This window comes from Vicia villosa, linkage group LG5 (genome assembly GCF_029867415.1).
Source record: "Vicia villosa cultivar HV-30 ecotype Madison, WI linkage group LG5, Vvil1.0, whole genome shotgun sequence".
Taxonomy (NCBI): domain Eukaryota; kingdom Viridiplantae; phylum Streptophyta; class Magnoliopsida; order Fabales; family Fabaceae; genus Vicia; species Vicia villosa.
In genome coordinates this window covers 161,544,324-161,565,884 of record NC_081184.1, presented here as the reverse complement: position 1 = coordinate 161,565,884, position 21,561 = coordinate 161,544,324, and the positions used below count along the sequence as shown (strand labels likewise).

Genomic DNA, 21,561 nt, shown 5'->3' with positions numbered 1-21,561 from the left:
GCTTTGAGTAGTCACTATCACTGATGCATGTATGTCATGAATTGCAAATGAACATTCTGAGAGCACAAACTTCATAATGTCCATATAGCATATAGCAAAATCATATATGGAAATACATTCATATCCTAAACTATTAGGATTAAATTAGAGCTGGTGCATCTGTTTCAGTCTCAACTTGTACATCTGGAACAATATTTTTTGGGACTTCTTTTTGTACAGGTTCAACTTGAACCATCTTTGTCTTTGGTTCAATCTATACTTCTTTGCCTTAGTCTTTTTTATCTTTAGTCCAACCTTATCCTTCTTTGCCTGGTTGCTAGACCCTATTGGCCTCCCCTAATGGATACAAAATATCAGAAAATCATAATAACAATCAATAGATAAAAAACAGTTTGTTATATCAGAAAAATCACAATTACAATACCCTCCTTTTGCTAGATTAACTGGCCTGTGTAGAAATCTCTGTTGTAGATATATCTTATGCATTAATCTCTTAGGCATCTCATGTGTTGTGTTTGCAGATGGTACAACAACAAGTTGTTTATTTTTCTTGCATGTCCTCTTGATGTGTCCTAGTTCAAAATATATCTTGCATATGTGACTTGTATTTGTTCTATGCCACTATGTTTGATTTGCCTCACCAGGTTCTCTCATGCGTAGTTTTTTGGGCCTCCGTGGGCCACATTTGAAAAATGGTGGCATAATAATTGGATTAGATGTCCTAGGCCACTTGTTTTTCCCATTTAATGGCGTGATCGCCTCATTGTAACAATGTTCATAAGTGGTCCTATGGTAAAATTTGTGCACATACTTAACTGGATCATCTACTTTTCTATGAATAGCTGCCATAACATGCATGCATGGTTCCCAACCAGTTCCCAATAGTTGCATGAGCAACTACATTTTTCTAGGTCCACTACAAAGCTATCAGTAAAAATAACACATGTTACTTGAAAATTTAACCTACCAGCATATGTTGTGGTTCAACTAGCACTTTTTTCAATTTCTCTATCTAATCTCCTTAATGGTTTGGTCATGATTTGCCCCTTATAACCATCTACCTTTTCCCTAATTGTTGCAAACCTACCCATGAGATAGTTTCTAATCCACTCAAAAATTGTAATAATTGGTTTGTCTCTTTGCAAAAGAATTGTGGCGTTAAAGGACTCACTTAGGTTATTCATTAATACATCACATTTTGAAAGAAATGGAAAAGCATGTTTACACCATTTGATTTCGGGAATAGCCTCCAACCACTCATAAGCCTCCAAACTTGACTCCATGATCATGAACACTTTTGCCTCATGTGACTCATAATAAGTTGCCTTTGCAGCAACCATCATTAGATCCCTAAACAAGGTTCCTCCACCAAACTTATTTTTGAAGTTAGCATATAAATTCCTTAAACAAAATATGTGCACAAAAGAAGGGTACTCCTCTTCAAACACTTGTACCAGACCTATTGCAACAAAACATTAACTAGTTTAGTATAATCTATAGCCAAATAAAAACCAAAATTATTAAGATTATAATGTAGCTTTTGATGGTTAGATATGAAACATCATCTGCCATCACCAATGTCTTCCAATAGCAGCTTGATGAACCGACTCCATAACTCTTTTGTTTCATTCTCTACAACACCAAATGCATTAGGCCAGTATTGGTCACTTAGATCTCTTCCTACATTAATGAGCAGGATACCACCATAGTTGTGGTTCAAGTGACATCCATCTAAATCAATGAATGGTCTACATGATTTTTTTTAATGCCTTATTGGTCCCATCAAAACACATATAACACCTCTCACATCTTGGATTCAAACCCTGACCAGAACAAGTTGTGTTGATTTTAAAGGTATTTCTCGGGGATGCCCTTCTTAACTCAGCACCATATGACCACAACATGTTGAATTGCTTGCTTGAATCACCTTCCACAAGTTGTCTAGCTATCTTCCTTTCCTTGAATTCCCTATAACTTGGGATTTCTGTGGCATATTTAAGCCTAACATCTGCTACCACCCCCATTCAACTTCATCTAAATGTTATTCTTCAACCCATCCACAATGACCTTAGCAACCCACTCAACATTAGCACTTTTATTAAAGAATTGTCTTCCACACTTCTTCTTAGAATACACAGTTTTTATCCCTAAATATTGTGGATGTTAGGATTATACTACATAGTACAGTGTAGTTACACTTCTTCTTATCCTTACTTACAACCTTACATTTATTTACATCATTTTTCAAACTCCGCATACCTACCATTAAGAACTTTATGCTCTAGTATAACATCTTTAAACTATCTCAGTGAACAAAAATCCATTCTAACTTTGAAAACGAAATCCTTACTAAAAGCATCTTCTACATTGAACCTGTTTACACATGGCCTTACCACTATCATCATCAGGTCCATTACACAATTCATCAGTCATGTAGTCCTCCTCAATTACATGTGCCTTGCCCATCTCTTCTATGATAAACATGGTCTTGGCTGGATCATTAGAGGCATCATTATTTTCTACAGGTGGAGTTCTAACTTCACTATCAACACCTGCACCAACTCCTTCCTTAAACCCATTTTTAAACCCATTCATCCCCTCTTCTTCACTATCATCAAAGTGGGCATCCCTCACAGTTCATCACTAGATTAACCACTGCAGTCACTTAGGATTTCCTTCTCTTCTTCACAAGACTTACCCTTCCTTTTTTCTCTAACATTGTCCATAAATGTGAAGTCTCCTACATCTGGTTTTGGCTCACAGTATATCTCAATCTCACTTTTATTCCCAACAGCATAAGTAGCCAACTCATAAGCATCTCGATCATCTTTGAATGATTTCAAATCTACTTCAAGTGAACCTTCTTCATGTTTCCACCACATCTTAACAGTGTTAAAATCAAACTCAGGGTCAATACTTTTCACTAAGTCACATGCTTAAAATAAAGACCAATAGTCTGGATCTTGACTACTAATGGCATACACTTCCCAACATCATACTTTAGTTCAGAGTCTTTTACAAAACAACCACTTGGGTAGAAAACTACCTTAAATGTAGCCATTTCTTGTACGGCTCATAAACCCAAGTTCATTTTTTTTTACAATTTGGGGCAACCAAATACAATATAAACTACAGATAAAACTACATATATACGTTGTCATATACTAAACAAATACAGTTTCAATCTTGAAATCTTTGTACTATACTAATTAATGTTTGTTTAAACAAAATTTCAAGAAATGGAAAAAGAGGAACACGAGGAACAAGATGACATACTTGTGACAACATAGATGAAAGTAGGGAACAAACCCACGTAAATGTTCGATTTAGGACCAAAAACTTGAAGCTTTGATGTTGGGACCACGTAGAGACAAGTGGGAACAAGTCTAGAGGGTTTCGGCCTACAAACGATATATATATATATATATATATATATATATATATGAAATGTGAAAACAAAGTCAAAATATTCAAGTGTTAAGGATAAAGTTACCTTATCACATGTCCACGCTGGCGAATTAGACTAAAACAACTCCACATTAGCAACTTAACTTTGGTACACGTAAGTCTCTATTAGTGGAATCTAATGGGAGAGATCAATTGTGCTGACGAAATATTTTTTTAGGACTATGGTTTGAAGAAAAAATTTATAAAGACTAAATTTAAAGAATGCCATATTTATAGGGAATATATATATATATATATATATATATATATATATATATATATATATATATATATATATATATATATATATATATATATATATAGATAGATATAAACACTTCTCAACTAAATTTAAAGAGTGTCGTATTTATACTATATAGTTTTTTTTTAAAAAAATAATTAAGTTTTGAAGTTTTATCACCAAAATAACCAACCTTTCACAATAATTTCCAATTTAATCATGTTTTAAAAAAAAGTGAATTAAAGAGGAGGTGCCACTTGAATTGACGCCTCCTATATTCTTTTCGTTTTTTTTATTTACTTGCGGATTTTCCCGAAGATATGATGTTTCCTGCATATTTACTCACGGATTTACCTGCGGATTACTTTTTTGCAAGTAACTCCCAAGGAAAATCCGCAGGTAATGTCAAACTACAGGAAAATCTGAAATAACTGAAAATATTTGAAAAATATATAGGAGACCCCAATTCAAGTGGCGCCTCCTCTTTAACTCACCTTTTTTTTTTTTCCCGAACCATAGTTATATTGAGAATTATTGGGGAAGGTTGGTTAGTTTGGTAATAAAACTTTAAAATTTGATTATTTTTTTAAAATTCTAATATATATATATATATATATATATATATATATATATATATATATATATATATATATATATATATATATATATATATATATATGAGTTTAAAGGTAGTGCACTGACAGTGTAAACTAACTTTACACATACAACAAATCAAAATCCTTACACTTGCCATATTATATTAGTTTTTTAAAATTAAAATTGTGTTTTAATTGGATACATGGTTGTGATTGGTTGATAGTGTAAAAATATTTTACACTGTCAGTGCATATTCCTTTTTCTATATATATATATATATATATATATATATATATATATATATATATATATATATATATATATATATATATATATATATATATATATATATATATATATATGATAAAATAAAAAGAGGTTTTCTTAAACTATTTAATGGAGAGGTGTTCAAAAGAGTATTTAATTCTAAAAAATTTAGATTCTATGAACTAGTCCGTCTAGTATTCTAAATTTTAATCGTAATACTGTTTTTTAACATTTTATTCAATTATAATTTAATTCTAAAAATTTTAGATTCTATTTACTAGTACGTCTAGTACTCGCTTTACCTCAAAACTGATTTAGATTACTCTAACATAATTTTTATTCATGGCACTATCTCCAAACATGACTTAGTGTTCTTTTTTCCTTCTCTATGGACTATGGTTTTACCTTTCTTGAAGGGGAGGGTCCCATACTGTCCAGACAAAATACTTTAGGGCAACTTTTGCATAACACTATAAAATAATGCTCCACCACACATCTGAAGGGTTATTGGATCTTTGCACTGACTAATAAAGCTAGAAAGATGAGTAAGCTATCAAGAAAATTCCTAAGCATTTCTTGATAGTATGTTCTTTTAATATTTTCTTGCCCCATCAGGTTCGATTGATTGATTCTGCACATTATTATATGTTTTGAATTTTGTGTTTTATAACTTTGTAATGTATTCACACGTGTTCAAATAAAATAAATTGAAATTGCATGATTTAGTGAAACCTGTATATTTGTTTATTTGATAAAATAATAAGATGAAATTACATTTTTTAACCGATATAAGAGTGCATATTAGAGAGAGAATTTTTTTTACCTTGGATCTCCACAATTGAAAATTTTTTTACCTTGGATCTCCACAATTGTCTCTCTACCTTTACATTGAATTATTTTGACTAAAATACCTTCCTCTAAAAAGTTTATTTTCTATTTTTTTTCATATTTCCATCATTTATATTTTGAAATTCTAATATATATAAAAAATTATCATTTTAGAATACTTTCAAAAAAAGTGTTTCGATTGAATATTATTTGTATTTTAAAAATTTTAAAAACAAATTGTCATACCGGATATCTTTAAAAAAGTGTTCCAGTTAAATAAAAATTTTAAATGAGTTTCGACAACCGTTCAAAACCGTGGCATAAAGTAACGAAACTATTTCAGTTGTCGTACCAGATTCTTTTGGCAACGCTTGGAGTTAGGGGTGGTAAAACGGGCCGCCCGTCCCGCCCCGCTTTATGCCCGCAAAAAAAGAGCGGGACAGACAAGTCCGCCAAATTAAAATGAGCCTAAAAATCAAGCTCGCCCGCCAAGATGGTGGGTTGGTGGGTGGTGGGCTTACCCGTCTAATTTTTAATTAATTTATTTTTACATTTTTTAATAGATTAATAAACTTTTTAACCATTCAATTAAATTTTTCACTTATTTTATAAAACATCTCTTTAACAAATTTTACTTAAAAATATGTTGCATATATTTATAAATAAATGTCTAAATTAAACCATCAAGAATTAGAATTACGATAATTAACTAAAAAATGGCAGATTTAAGACGGAATAGGCTGAACGAATAGGCGAGGCGAGCGGCGGATTTTGGCCGGGCGAGCATTGGCAGACGGAGGGTGTCGGCGGGGCGGACTTTGGTGGGCAGCGGGCCTAAAATCTCAACCTAACCCGCCATTTTATGGCGGATGCGCGGGTCGGTCCGGCAAACCACGACCCATTTTGCCACTCGTACTTGGAGTGATATATCAACTTTAGGTACGGTTTTAAACTGTCGTCTGGTTACTTTAGGCCAATGTTTTAAACTGTTGCTAAAACTAATTTTGGAAAAGTTTTTTATCCATAACACACTACAACACGGAAGCCCTACAAGAGCGCTTTTTTTGGGCTTTAAGAGCGCTTAAAAGCGCTGTTAAAGGCTGCGCTGGCGTAGCCTACAAAAGCGCTTCTAAAAGCGCTCTGGTAGGCCCCCCCTATAAAAGCGCTTTCCTGGAAAAAGCGCTCTCGTAGGTCCCCATATAAGAGCGTTTTCCTGGAAAAAGCGCTCTCGTAGGCCCCCCTTTAAGAGCGTTTTTTCCAGAAAAGCGCTCTTATAGCCCCCCCTGTGAGAGTTAAAAAAAAAAAAGCAACATACGAAAGCGCTTTTGGAAAAGCGCTCTTATAGGCCACCCTATAAGAGCGCTTTTTTAGGAAAAAGCGCTCTTAAAGCCCACCCTATAAGAGCGCTTTCGTATGTTGCGTTTTTTTTTTTAATTCTTTTTTATTAATCTTTGGCAGCGCTTTTACTAAGAAGCGCTTTAGTAGGTTTGTGAGGTTTTTTAATGTGCAGCCTGTAATTTAATCCTCCCAGTCGACCTGTAATATTTTCGACCTGTAATTTATTTTCGACCTGTAATTTATTTTCGACGATATTATTTCAGCCATCAGTAAGACAATATATATACCAAACTCTTTAACTTGAGGTCTTTCATGGACACAAGTCTTCTAATATCTGAAGAGTAGCCTTCTGGAACTTTAACTTCACTGAGAAACTTACACAATGTTTTCTTCTCCTTTCTAGATAGAGTGTAAACAGCAGGTGGCAGATATGTTCGTCTTCCTTTCGTCACGGGTCCCAATTCAGTTCTCATTCCCATGTTTACCATGTCCTTCCTTATGTTAAGGCCATCCTTAGACTTTCCTTGTATATTGAGTAACGTACCTATGACGCTGTCAAATACATTTTTTTCAATATGCATAACATCCAGGAAATGTCTTACGTACAACGACTTCCAATATGGAAGTTCAAAAAAAATTGACTTCTTCTTCCACCCACCCTTGACAAGTGAATGTGCAAAAGGCTTGCCAAACTGAGTGCTCACATCTTTCACCTTTTCAAAAATTTGATCACCTGACAAAAAAGGCGGGGCTGTACCGTGTTCGGCCTTTCCGTTGAATGCTTTTCTCCACCCACGGTAGTGATGATTAGAATTTAAGAATCTACGATGGCCGAGAAAGACATTCTTCTGACAAAGCTCCAATCGTGTCGTATCGGTTTCATCTTCACAAACGGGACACGCCTTTTGACCTTTATTGCTGTACCCGGATATATTTCCGTATGCTGGAAAATCATTAATTGTTCCAAACAACATCGCCCTCAAGTTGAAACTTTCCTTCCTATACCCATCGTAAACCTCCACACCGTTCTCCCACAAAAACTTTAAATCTTCGATTAAGGGTGCCAAGTATACATCTATGTCATTCCCTGGTTGTTTAGGCCCAGAAATTAGCATAGATAACATCATGTACTTACGCTTCATACATAGCCACGGAGGTAGGTTATAGATCATAAGAATCACAGGCCATGTGCTATGCGAGATACTTTGAATACCATGCGGGTTCATTCCATCAGTAGACAATGACAACCGAAGGTTTCTTGCTTCTTTTCCAAATTCAGGATATTCAGTATCAACTTTCATCCATTGTGGTGAGTCTGCCGGATGTCGCAACGTTCCATCAATAATTCTTTCATCTGCATGCCAAGTCAAGTGTCTTGAATCGGTCTCACTACGATACATGCGTCTAAATCTCGGAATTATAGGAAAATACCATAAGACTTTAGCAGGAGACAACTTTTTCTTATATCGAGGGGCACCACATTTAGGACACTCATTCAACGTTGCATACTCGTTTCGAAACAAAACGCAATCGTTTGGACATGCATGTATCTTATCATAGCTCATGCCAATAGAGGACAACATCTTTTTGGCTTCATACGTTCGATTGGGAAGAACATTATCCTCTGGTAGCATATCTTTCATAAGGGCTAATAACTCTGTGAAACTTTTATCCGACCATCCATTGTCCGCCTTTAAGTTGTACAACTTTAACACCGCAGACAATCTTGTGAATTTTGAACAACCATCATACAACGGTTTCTCTGCATCGCTTACCAACCTCTCAAACATTTTGGGACAATCCGCAAGATCTTCTTCAAGCGCTTCTGCAATCTCTTCGACTCGATCGTAATCGTATGTGTCTGTGCAATCGTCGTTTGAAGCATACTTCCTATTACAACTCGACCCAGCATTCCTGTTACTTTTCTCACCATGCATTGTCCAACATGTATAACTTCTATCAATTCCAAACCGTAGTAAATGGGATCCCAACTGTTTCCCGTCAACCTTATCCCCATAACAGCAACCCAAGCAAGGACACGGCATTCGAAGCGGGTCTTCGGAGTGCTTAACCGCAAACTCAACGAATTCCCATACCCCTTTCTCGTACTCTTTCGACAATCGGTTTGATCTCATCCATGTCTTATCCATGACTTAATTAAGCTAAACAAATGCTTCTTGGTTTCTCTATCAGGTACTAAGGAATTCTGTCAAGATAATAAATAGCTATCATCATAATAGAATACCTAATCAAAATACCTAATCAGAATACCCGATTTCTTAAAGAAGACCTTACCTTATTTCAAGGTAATATAAGTCCACAAACCAAAAAAATGGTTGAGAGACACTAAATTGATATTAAATAGAACCATAAACAATAAACTATAAGCAGAAAATAACAAACTATAAGCAAGAAGAAAGGGATAGTAACCTGAGTTAGACTTGATGTGGGAGATGGGTAGGTTTGAATCGGCGTTGTACAAGTAGAAACCAGAGACTTCAAAGTAACTGTAAAATTAAACACACACGCACGATGCAGTTAAATACAAATATCATAAAAGTGAAGGAACTATATGCAATCTGTAGCACAAACTACTATGATTTTAGAAGTAGAAACCATAGACTTCAAAGTAACTATAAAAGTACACTTAATAGAATAATAATAAACCCACAACCAAATAACCATCCATAAACCCATGAAATTGCCTTACTATAATTTCACCATTACTATAATAACCTTTAACCTTCATCACCATTGACATAAACTACACAAATGCATCACAAAACTAGAACTCACATCATCACTAAATAACAAAAACAAAAACAAAAACAAAACTAGAACTCACATCATCATCAACAGAAGCAATCTAGTTATAATTACAAATTAAAAAAAATAAAAACCTATCTTTTGAAGTTTATGTCACTTAATATTTATTTATTTAACATATGTTATAACCATATATGTAGTATCACCGTACAAATATTTTAAAATAGAACTTTCACAGAAGTCGATGATGTTTATTGTCTCTGTTTTCATTTTTTGAGATACCTTAATTTAGGCAGCAACAGCAAGTAGTTTTGTATTCAAAAACTCAGTTACATTTCTAAATGAAATGTGGTAAGAGTGGAAGAAAATGTCCAAGAGTAGCAACACTTTAGTTCAAAATTATGTATCAATCAGTAAGTGTGTTGCTTTCTAGCATTTTAAGACATTATATTTCTCTTAATTTTTCTATTGATATCCATAACAGAAGAATGTATCACTGACTTCATTACTGTCTTCAAACCAGACCAGAAATTTCATTTGCAATTACAAGTTCTAAAATCCTAAAATCCCTAAAATCCTAAAATCCCTAAACAGAAAGTCCTCGCTGAAATTGCCTAAACCAGACCAGAATAGTGGGAAGATTTTACCTGAACAGAAGCAGCAAGAAGATGTTGATTTTGACCAAGAAAACCCTAAAATCCCACCCAAAGAACGGCGGCGGCAGCGGCGGCGGCGGCGGTGGCCTGAAGGTGAGAAGACGACGGAGAGTGGTTGAGACGGACGGTGAGTGGTTCAGACGTGAGGGTGAGTGGTTTAGAGGGTGAGTGGTTCGACGGAATAACAGTAATAGCGTGAGAGGAAGAAGAAGAACTTTCAGAATGTTTCTGGAAATTAAAATAAAAGAGCGTGTTTTAGTTTTAAAAATATTTAATGAGGGCTACAAGAGCGCTTTTCAGAAGCGCTTTCATAGGCCACTCTATACCAGCGCTTTCTCTTTAAAAGCGCTTTCGTAACCCCCCCTTTAAGAGCGCTTTCAAAAGCGCTTTCATATCCACCCCCTATAAGACCCCTATAAGAGCGCTTTTGAAAAGCGCTGTCATACCCCACCCTTTAAGAGCGCTTTTGGAAAGCGCTTTCATACCCACCTCCTATAAGAGCGCTTTTGAAAAGCGCTTTCATTGCCCCCCCTTTAAGAGCGCTTTTCTAGCGTGTTTTTTTATTTTGTTTTTAACCAAACCTACGAAAGCGCTTTTGTGAATAAGCGCTGTTGTAGGTGCGCTTTTAAAAGCCAATTTTGGCGTAGTGACACTTCTTTATATATGTCCAGTCTTAATAATACACTCAATCGGAACACTTTCAAAAAAGGTTCTGGTATGACACTTATTTTTGAATTTTTGAAAAACAATTGTTATCCAACTTGAACACTTTGAAAAGTGTTATGATATGGCAGTTTCTTTACCGAAACACTTTCAAAAAGTGTTACGATTTTATAATTTCTTTACTAGAACACTTTCAAAAAGTGTTCTGGTATGACATTTTTTTTGAATTTTTGAATTTTTTATAAAGTGTTCCAGTATGACAATTTTTCTTTATCGAATTTCAAAACATTAATGTCCCACTACAAGGTGTCTTGAGTGTGTAAGTTAATATTAGCAATACTATCAGCACACTGATTTCCTTTACAATAATCTTTTATCCCCATGTGCTGAGTTCCCATGCGCTAGCATTGGCAAGCGACATGTCCCTCATATTTATGTTCGTCCTGCTAATATGCCAACAAAATAATAAGCTGAAACGAGATAGACAAAATAGAGAAGACAATTGAAAGGTTTAGTTCAACAAAAATAGTGGTATAAACAGGCGGGTCCGATATGTCGGATTCCTTTTGCCACTCTTAATATAAGAAAATGGTAAAATCCCTTGCCTTCTCCATTAAGGCATGTGCTAACAAAAACTAGTGCGAGACAAATAAGGTAGAAGAGAAAAATTTAAAAATTTGATTAAATCTGCCTCAAATTGCAGGTTCAATGAAAAGATTCGTCTGATCCGACACATTTTACAACCCTTTTGTTATTGTTAGTAGTTTTGACCCAACACATTAAACAACTCTATTGTTATTATTAGTAATATACTTTAAAGCAATACATATATTTTTTAAAATATAAACCCTTTAAAGATTAATCATTACAAGAAAAGAGCGGTTCAACCACGTGATTTAGTGATGTAAAATTTACGTGACTAAAAAGGATTATTGCGTTGTGAAAAGCACGCCACGAACTATTTAAAATAATAAAATAATAAAATTTTGGTTTTTACTTGGGGGAATTTCAAAATTTCTAAAAAATTTGATTGTGATGTGCTAATCACGTCGCAAATCAAATTTTACAATATAAAAAAATTTGAGTGGAAAAATTTGACCAATTGAATTGATTGGACTGACAAATTTAAAGTTGTCATGGTTTCCACGTTGCAAAAACTGTAATATTCTGACCCATTGTTAACACTTGTAGCGTCATGAAAAACACGTCGCAACACGGTAAAAAAATAGTGACGTGAATTTCACGACACTATTAGCGTCATGTAAAATACGCCACAAGCCCAACAGTCATAATGTTTGCGACATGATAATCCTAACACTGAATCCTGTATAAAAAACGCTAGTTGCATCGCTTCTACCGCACATTATTTATCTCTTTCTCAGCACACAAAAATAACAATTTTGATCTTCCTCCACTTTTGTTCTTCCTCCACATTTTTTTTCCATTCTTCTTCCTCCACCGTTACACTTTTTCTTCTTCCTCCACATTTGTTTTTCCATTCTTTTTCCTCCACATTTTTTAATTTTATTATTTGATTTATCTTTTATTGATTGATCTTTTATTATTTAATTTTTTTTATTTGTTGACAAAGATTCAAGATGTTGGTCAAGATTCAACAAACTCTATTGACTGATTAAAACTTCTCATTTTTTCATTTAAAGGTTGTATTATTTTTTTATATTCATATTTACATATATATTGAATAGTGGAATATTTATATTTTTATATATATTGTTGATGTATATATATATATATATATATATATATATATATATATATATATATATATATATATATTAATGTATTGTAGTAAAATAAAACATATAAATACTTTTTTATATTAAAAATTTGAAAATTTTAATTTTTATATACTTTCAAAATCAGAATAAACAATAATTCTATTTGTTTATATTAATTTTTATATATAATTAAAATCCAAAAAAAAATTTATTTATATATATATATATATATATATATATATATATATATATATATATATATATATATATATATATATATATATATATATATAAACAGAAATTTACATCGTGATTATTACACTATAAATTTGCGACATATTATTCACGTGACAATTAGTTGCCACAAACGCTCTTGTGTCGTATTTTGTCTACGTCGTTAATTTTTTTTTTGCTGAGATTTTTGTGTTTGTGGCCGAAATTTCACGTGGCAAATTATATTTTTTTTATAGTATGTAATTATAAAATTTGTAATTAAATTTCTTTCATGTGATTGCCCTAACACAGTCCATCCTAGATTCTCTTTGATACATTATACTCCTTTCCACCCAATTATAAGGCTTCTTCAAGAAGGAATGCAAAAGAAAAAGTTAAAGACTTTCTTTACTTATCGAAATCATTTCACTTCCCTTCCCTCCAAGACCATAAAAAGAAAAGAGAAGAAAAAGGCTTTTTGGAAACAAGATCAGTCAAAAAAAATGTATTCTTTTCTTAACAGGAATGAATGTTAGGGTAAAAGTAAAACAAAACATCTTACCAATGACAAACTTATTTTTGTTTAATTAACATCCAAACAAAATCATTAGTGTCCATTGTGAAATCACAATCAGATAAGCAATGGACCACATTTGATTAATTAATTTTTATTAGCAACCACTATTTTTTAAAATTATCTCAAAATGAACACACTCAACAAATAGTTGAAGTTGATCCATATTAATTAATTATACAAGTAGTTATCACTAAACAAAAATAAATAAATAATAACACTATGAAAAAGCACTAGTAGGTGGACTCAAACTGAAGTGAAGAGTTTAAATTATTATGATTTGAAATGAAAAAGTGAGCAATAAACGCCACGCCACTATGTCCAATGACTTTAAAAAAAGTTATCAATTCATTATATCAAATCAAATAATTATAAAGTAGCATTTAAATAATTTTACTAATCCACCCTTTTCCTCAATCTATATAATGTATCATCTCATAAATAAAATCTTCCATATATTCCATTATTAACCCTAGCTATCTTACCTTACACTCTTGCTTCAAAGGTATCTTGAATCAAATGGATCTTAACCAGATCAAGAAGATTCAAGCCATGAAGAGGTACAAGAAACACCAATTCCTAGAAAATCTACACTTCTATTCCTTAATAGCTTTAGTATGTAGTTTTTTTTGTTGTGTCATACTTTGTTTACCCTACCTTTCTACCTTCTTGGTGTATATCTCAAGTTTGATTCCTCTTCTTTTGAGTTCAAAGCTCTTATTCATCTTATGTAACATCATAATATTTGTCCTTATGATAAACTCGAAAATCGTCTCCTCGGATTCGTCGTCGAATTCTGATGTTTACTATGATGAGTATATTCAAACTAGTCAAACTACAAAACCTATGTTTCAAAGTTTTGAAGTTAGCAAAGGTGAAACAATATTTGAGAAGTTGCATGTTGAGGAGAATATTGTGAACATGTTTGAGAAACATGTTGGAGAGAACACTATGGAGTTAAAGAGAAAAGTTTGTGTTAAGGAAAGTACAAAAACTTGGGAAAACAAAGAAGATGATGATCATGATTTAGATGGATTTGAGAAACAAAGTATTTTTGTTGCTGCTGCTTCTGATGAATTGAATAAAAGGGCTGAAGATTTTATTGCAAGAGTAAATAGGAATAGAGAGTTTGAACTTCTTCGTTGGAAAAATGGTAGTTACTAGATTATTTTGAAGTAAAAGGGTGCAGGAGTTTTTCATGTATAATGTCTTTGTGTGATAGTACATGTTAAGTGAGTTAATTAATGTAACAAAATTAATAAACCATTAATAAGCTTAATGGTTTTGTTAACCAGTTTTGATCAAAATCCAATTTCTAACTTTTCAATCCTTATTAACAATTTATTTAAATTAATACATAAAAATAAACCAAATCAAACCGACGAAAATTGAAGTGATTTGGTTCGATTCTTGATTTTAATTTTTAGAAACCGTCAAACCAATTAACAAAATTGATGAGTATAATTATCCACTTCATCTATTATTTTGTCCAAATTTTACACCAATTTAACCTTTCTCAATTTTGTATACACTTCTTTTCTTTTCTTTTCTTTCAGCAAAAACATATAGCCAACAACAAAACTTCAAACATAGAAAAAGTAGAAAATTTAAGTAAAAAAAAAAATTGTTTTCACCGACCTATTGCTCTCGCCAGTCGTCGTTGTTGCTCTCGTCACCTTCGTTCTTCTCTGTTCCATTGCCTTCCTTTTGTTTCAAGTTCTTTCGGTTAGTCTTCATTTTTTACTTTTTTTCTTCTTCTTCAATAAAATTCCATCTAATCTTGTTACAAAATGATTTTGATGTGTGTTTAAGGTATGAGGCATGTTAATTTATGTGTATTACAACTTCTTTTTTTATTATTCTTGTTGTGTTTTATTTGTTACTATTTTGTATGGATTAAGTACAATTTATAAGTTATTTAAAAAGTAGAATATGAAATAATAAAAATACACAAAAAATGATAGAGGAGAATACACGAATGAAAAAAAATATTATAAATTAATCAACCAAACTAAACCAAAGCGAAATAAATCGGTTAGTTTGATTTGGTTCCATTTTTAAAAAATACTAAAAACTAAACCAATAAAAATATCTCAATTCGAATAATTTTTTTGACTAATTTCTTAAAATTGTAATATTAAACTCTAATCTGCGGCCATTTACCACTACGTTATTCTAAAATATTAGTTAAATCCTAAAACGTTTATTATATATTTAAGCAGAGCAATTTTTATAACTGCAATGTAAAATAAAAACTGCGACGATTTTTTATAACCGTCACAAATAAATTTTTAGGGCGGTTAACAAAAACCATCATAAATAAACTTTTAGAGCAGTTGGTAAGCAAAAACTACTGCAAATTCTCTTTATTTTTTTAAAAATTAAGAGATATTTGGACAAAACCGTCGTGATAACAGTCACAATACACGTGAGGACAATTTCAATACAAATGGCGCATAAAACATTCTTTTATTTGTAGTGATAATATTAGAATTGGTAAAGTAGTTTAACTGATATATAATAATTGAGTTAAATAAATATAAATTTCCGATGATAACATTTATTTATATCTATATATTATTATAAATGTGTATAAATCAATCATTTAAGAAAAAATATTAAGTAAAATAAATATTAGTGGGGCATTTGCCCCTATATCTCCATGTAAATCTGTCCGTGATAATTAATTTGAGTAAGAATTTGCTTAAATATATATTTTTTTTAAATATGAAACCCAATCTCGAGTACTGGTTTTTTAGGGTGCAGTTACCGTGCATAGATAAAAATCTATGCACCCTGCATAGATTATTATGGACCCTTGGATCATTGGATCAAATTCTAGACATCAATTGTCATTACTCAATACTCACCACTCAATACTCAATACTCAATACTCAATACTCAATACTCAATACTGAATTAAAAACATGATCTAATGACTTATGTAGGTTTATGCATGGTGCATAAGAAAAATCCTTATGCATATTAGCCAAAGCCGGTTTTTTATATAGGTCTAGTTGATTTTTTTTCCTTGTGAATTAAGATATTTTCGATACACAATTGCATATACTTATTCTAAATTAACTTAAATATTGTTATATAAGTCATATAACTTATCTCTAACTTAGAAAATGGTTTAACATGTCAACTAGAATATTTTTATTCATTGAAATGTTTTATCATAGATATATGATTATCCCAAACATACTTCATGGATAAGCAAACTACGTACGTCCCACTTGTACGTGAATATCTTCTGCACGAGCTAATTTTATATAGTGCAGAAAACTAACGTGGCTATTTAATAATTTATTTATTTTCAAGGGATTCTTATTCTTATATGAGCTTTGGTAGTATAATCGCTCGTGCCTTGAAGCTTCTATGAAGTTGCAAATCTGCTAATTACCTCTCCCAAGGGAAACTTATAATAAATTGGAGATTCAAAATTTATAATTAAATTTGATGTTTTGCAAAATTAAACTTATAGAAAAGAAAGTGTTCTTTGAAGAATTAAAATGTTGAACCAAATTCTAACGGTTAAAAAGCGAGAGACAAATAATAAATTCTAAAAAAATTTATAAAAAAAAACATTGATTAATATAATTTTTTTTAAAATAAAACTTAATTTTTAAGAATATTATTTTCTAAATCAATTTAAAAGAAGAGAGAGAGAGAGAGAGAAACTGTTTACTCTATGTTGTTAAATGTATTGTCCAAAACTAGGTAAATAAGGTGATTTTTGTAGAATTAAAATCCCATGATTTCCCCTAGAGTGAGTTGGGATCCTCTCCATTTCTCAAAAGAAATAGAGAGGTTCATTACTAATGTTTTCATTATATAAAAATCAAATTACATAAATATATGTCACACTTTTCAAAAATTTATATACATTATACACCAATACTTTGGTAATGGAGCTCTTCATTTCTTTTGAGAAATGGAGAGGATTCCAACTCCCCTAGAGTAAAGATACAAATCGAAAGGAAAAGTGACGCAGTTTCAAGTGATTCTTCCTCAGTTAACACTGTCACCCGAGAAAAAATATTGTTGTGTTTTTCAATTTTTTTTTAACTTGAGTCAGTGATCCAATGAAAAAACTGATGCACTGTGTGTATAATACCATAGCGATGCACTGTGTCTATAATACCATATGTTACCTCAGTTATCCAACCAAACTAAAACCAATTTTTCGGCTTTGGCTAATATGCATAAGGATTTTACTTATGCACCATGCATAAGCCTACATAAACCATTGGATCATGTTTTTAATCCAGTATTTTGAGTATTGAGTATTGAATGGTAAGTGTTGAGTATTGAGTAATAACAATTGATGTCTAGAATTCGATCTACTGATCCAAGGGTCCATAATAATCTATGCAAGATACATAGATTTTTATGAACGGTAACTACACCCCAATTTTTCAATCAAAGTGAAAGTCGTTTTCAAAAATAGACGGAAGATAATAATGTCCAAAGTATATATGAATTGTGTGGAATCTTGTTTGTAAGTTCCAAGATGATCAATGCACTTCAATTAAATATCAAGTTATAAATAAATAAAAAACTTTTGATGGAAAAAAATTTCCTCTTAAAAGATTAGATGTAAACTTGAATAAATGTTCAAAATAAATTAAAGAAGGTGAAGAAAGTGAAAGCCTAGTTTTCATTTTGTGGGGTCATTTTTAAGCAAGTTAAATTGTTTTAGACTAGGTCGATTTTGATTTTATAATTGTCCACAGAAGAAAACGACATAAACAACGAGGGACTTAAATGTTTTGCGAAGAAAACCTGACATGTGTAAACAATATTTGTAAATATTTATACGTGTCTTTAGCGAAAATCCTAGGGGTCTGTTTGGTAAAAATAGCGGTTGACTGATAAGCTAGCTGATAGCTTATAGCTTATGACTGATGGCTGATGACTGATGACTTATAGCTTATAGCGGATGATTGAGACTGATAGCTTATAAGCTCATTGAAGTGTTTGGTAAAATTAGCAGTTCAATTAACTTATAAATGTAAAATGACATAAAAGATATTTAATATATAATTATTTTATTTTAAATTAAAATAAATTATAAGGGTTAAAATGGATTTTAATTGAAATAATAAGGATAAAAAAGGAAGAAAAAGTAATAAGCTATAAGACATAAGCTAAAACGCTATTTGAAATAGCGTCTGAAAAATAAGCTATAAGCTAGTAAAATAAGCTATAAGCTCGTGATAAAAAGACAGTTACCAAACGGGTCTAAATTATCATATGAGCTTATAAGACATAAGACATAAGCTATAAGCTCGAAAAGTTGTCTTCCCAAACAGAGCCTAGAACTCTAGTATACAAGCTTAACAAATATTTCTTATAAAAATACATACTATTCTAACTATAACTATCTCTCATTTTCGTTCATTCGTAACTTGAGTTTTGGAGTATCTGTCGGTACCCTCGGCCATTAGAATTGAGCAAAAAGTATCAAGATTCTCAATAGAAATTCATCAAATCCATGTTCATACTCTATTTGTGAGCAGTAAAAATATTTGTGGGGGTTTTATCCTCCGAAAATAAAATTTCTCAAATTTAAGTATAATATTATTTTTTTAATACGTATTCTAATTCAGCTCTTTACCAATTATTTTGTTGTCATACCACCTATGTAGGGGTTAATGTTTTTTTCACAAAATTTACACCAAAATTAATAGAACAATTTAAAAAAATTAATGATAATATTTATTAGATAAAAAATAAAAAAAAAAGTTAAACAACCTCGTCAGTAATTAATTTGCACAAATTAATGCTAAATTCAAATTTGGTAAGTGTAACGAGCAAAGGAGAGAATCCTACTTTTTTTTCTCTAGCAGATTTTGCCATAATTATATATTTCAATCATATCCAACCACCCTCAATAATGTCAAACTCACATTCCAGAAAAAATCAAGGCCTTTCATGTCCAATAAATAATCACCACCCTATCTTACTACAAATCTAGATATATAATAAATGCTACATAATTGTTACAACCAAAAAATAATAGACACATCTTCTTCTCTAACTTAGGTTGTTGTGATATCAGAAGTCCCAAAACAATGAGTCTAATTTGCAGCATACTCAATGTAGCATTGCCTCCATTGTCATTGATTTTACTGCCTATCATCATGCTACCTTATCTTTTCTTCAAATTGCTTATACATCTAAAAAAATTGGTGTACAAAGAAAACATGGCAAGAAAAGTAGTACTAATCACAGGGGCAGCATCAGGAATTGGGGAGGTACATATGATATACTTATTCCAATTAATTTTATTATGAATGTTAATATTTTTAGGGTTGCTAATAAAATCTTGTTACTTTATTAAAAAGCAATTAGCTTATGAATATGCGAGAAAAGGAGCAAAATTGTCCCTTGTTGACATTAGAGAGGAGAATCTAGTAGTAGTAGCCGAGATGGCAAGATCTCTTGGTTCTCCGGATGTTATCAATATTGGTGCAGATGTTTCTGTCGTTCAAGACAGCAAACGATTTGTTGATGAAACAATAGACCACTTCGGACAATGTATGTCGCTTGTTAGTAATTTTTTTTAATTAATTTTTATTTAAAAATTAATTATAAAAGAATCTTAATTTGATTTTACTTACTTTTCGGTCGAATTATGGCATAAAAAATATGGAATTTATGTAATTTTCATGTGTTTCATGCAGTGGATCATCTCGTAAATAATGCAGGAATTGGTGGAATTCCAAAATTAATAGAGGATTGTTCTGATGCTACTAAATATACTTCAATTATAGTAAGTAATTGATTTTTCAAACAAATTAAGTCATTTTCTGATGCTTACTAAATTAAGTCATTTTTCAAACAAATTAAGTCATTTTTTGTAATTTATGCAACATTAGAGTATGGACTTCTAAATCAAAATTTCTAACTTTAAATATTATCTAAAAATTGATTTTAAATGTAACTTTCATGTGTTTATTTCATAGGATATAAATTTCTGGGGAACAGTTCATGGCACTTTACATGCAATCCCACATCTCAAAAAGAGTAAAGGCAGGATCATAGTAATTGCTTCAGGTTGTGGATGGTTCCCACTTCCAAGACTCAGTCCCTATAATGTAAGCTTAAACATCGATTATTTTATACGGATAATTAATCGTAATTGTTGTATATTTTAAATAATGCTTAGTTTTATTTTAATTAAATTTAAACTGAGACATGTGAATGATTGTGATGCACTCGTGAATGGTATCAGGCTAGTAAGGCAGCGGTAATAAGTTTCTTTGAGACACTAAGAATTGAACTTGGTTGGTGTATTGGCATAACAATTGTCACTCCTGGTTTTGTCAAAACAAAACTAGCATCAAAGGCTTATAAAGATGAGGTTTGTCTATCATAAATTTTATACCTCCTTTAATTTAAACTTCAACCAGTGCACTTGAATCCAATTTCATTGTTGCAGCCTAGTCTGAGAATAATTCCAATGGGGTCAGCATTTGAATGTGCCAAAGACATAGTGAATGGTGCATGTAGGGGAGATATGTATGTGACAAGTCCTTCATGGGTGAAAGTGTTGTTTCCTTTTAAGGTGCTTTATCCTGAGTTGGTGGATTGGGTTCAACAACACATCTTTGGGCTTTTGCCAAACCATTCTTGTGAGAAGGATAATCTGCATATGTCTAAGAATAGTCAAGTGTTTAAGAGTCATTAAAATGTTATTTAGTGGCATTTGCTAGCACACTTCATTTTGAGACATGTTCTAGCAAAGGACTCTTTAACATGTTATTTTTATGGATTTACTCTACATTTAAGTTTGGTTTGTGTGATCTCTTAAACGGTAAGAGTCTAATACAGATAAGTTTGTTGAGACTGCATTATAAACATCTCTACAATTGTTATCATCTAGGCAATGGTAATAATTTACGAGTTTAAACAGACAGTGCACTGTCACTGTAAAACAGTTTTACACATACAACCAATCAAAATACTTTAATTTGTCATGTAATTATAGTTTTTTAAAATTAAAAATGAAATTTATTCTAATGCATATCTCTCATTGGTTGAGAATGTAAAATTACTTTACATTGTCAGTGCATTTCCTTCTTTTCCATAATTTACACTATATTATAAATAAAATAATTATATGATATTGAAGTATAAATATTATATGTACTAAAAATTAATTTGATTACGGATTTAACATCTTAAAAAAAGTTTGTGCTCTAACGAGTATCAAGGAAAAAA

The 21,561-nt window shown here is 31.7% G+C and overlaps 2 protein-coding genes across 2 annotated transcripts; both read left to right on the top strand.

The window, feature by feature from the left end:
* Nucleotides 1-13,774: 13,774 nt before the first annotated feature.
* LOC131608009 (uncharacterized) lies at nt 13,775-14,729 on the top strand. The gene has a single exon (XM_058879954.1). It carries the CDS (start codon nt 13,849-13,851, stop codon nt 14,491-14,493), a length of 645 nt encoding a protein of 214 aa, XP_058735937.1. The 5' UTR covers nt 13,775-13,848; the 3' UTR covers nt 14,494-14,729.
* A 4,564-nt stretch (nt 14,730-19,293) lies between these two features.
* On the top strand, nt 19,294-21,245 carry LOC131608008 (11-beta-hydroxysteroid dehydrogenase-like 4A). Its single transcript, XM_058879952.1, has 6 exons — nt 19,294-19,592; nt 19,683-19,875; nt 20,022-20,110; nt 20,304-20,435; nt 20,573-20,701; nt 20,780-21,245. The coding sequence occupies exons 1-6, from the start codon at nt 19,410-19,412 to the stop codon at nt 21,026-21,028; spliced, it is 975 nt and encodes a 324-aa protein (XP_058735935.1). The 5' UTR covers nt 19,294-19,409; the 3' UTR covers nt 21,029-21,245.
* Nucleotides 21,246-21,561: the final 316 nt, after the last annotated feature.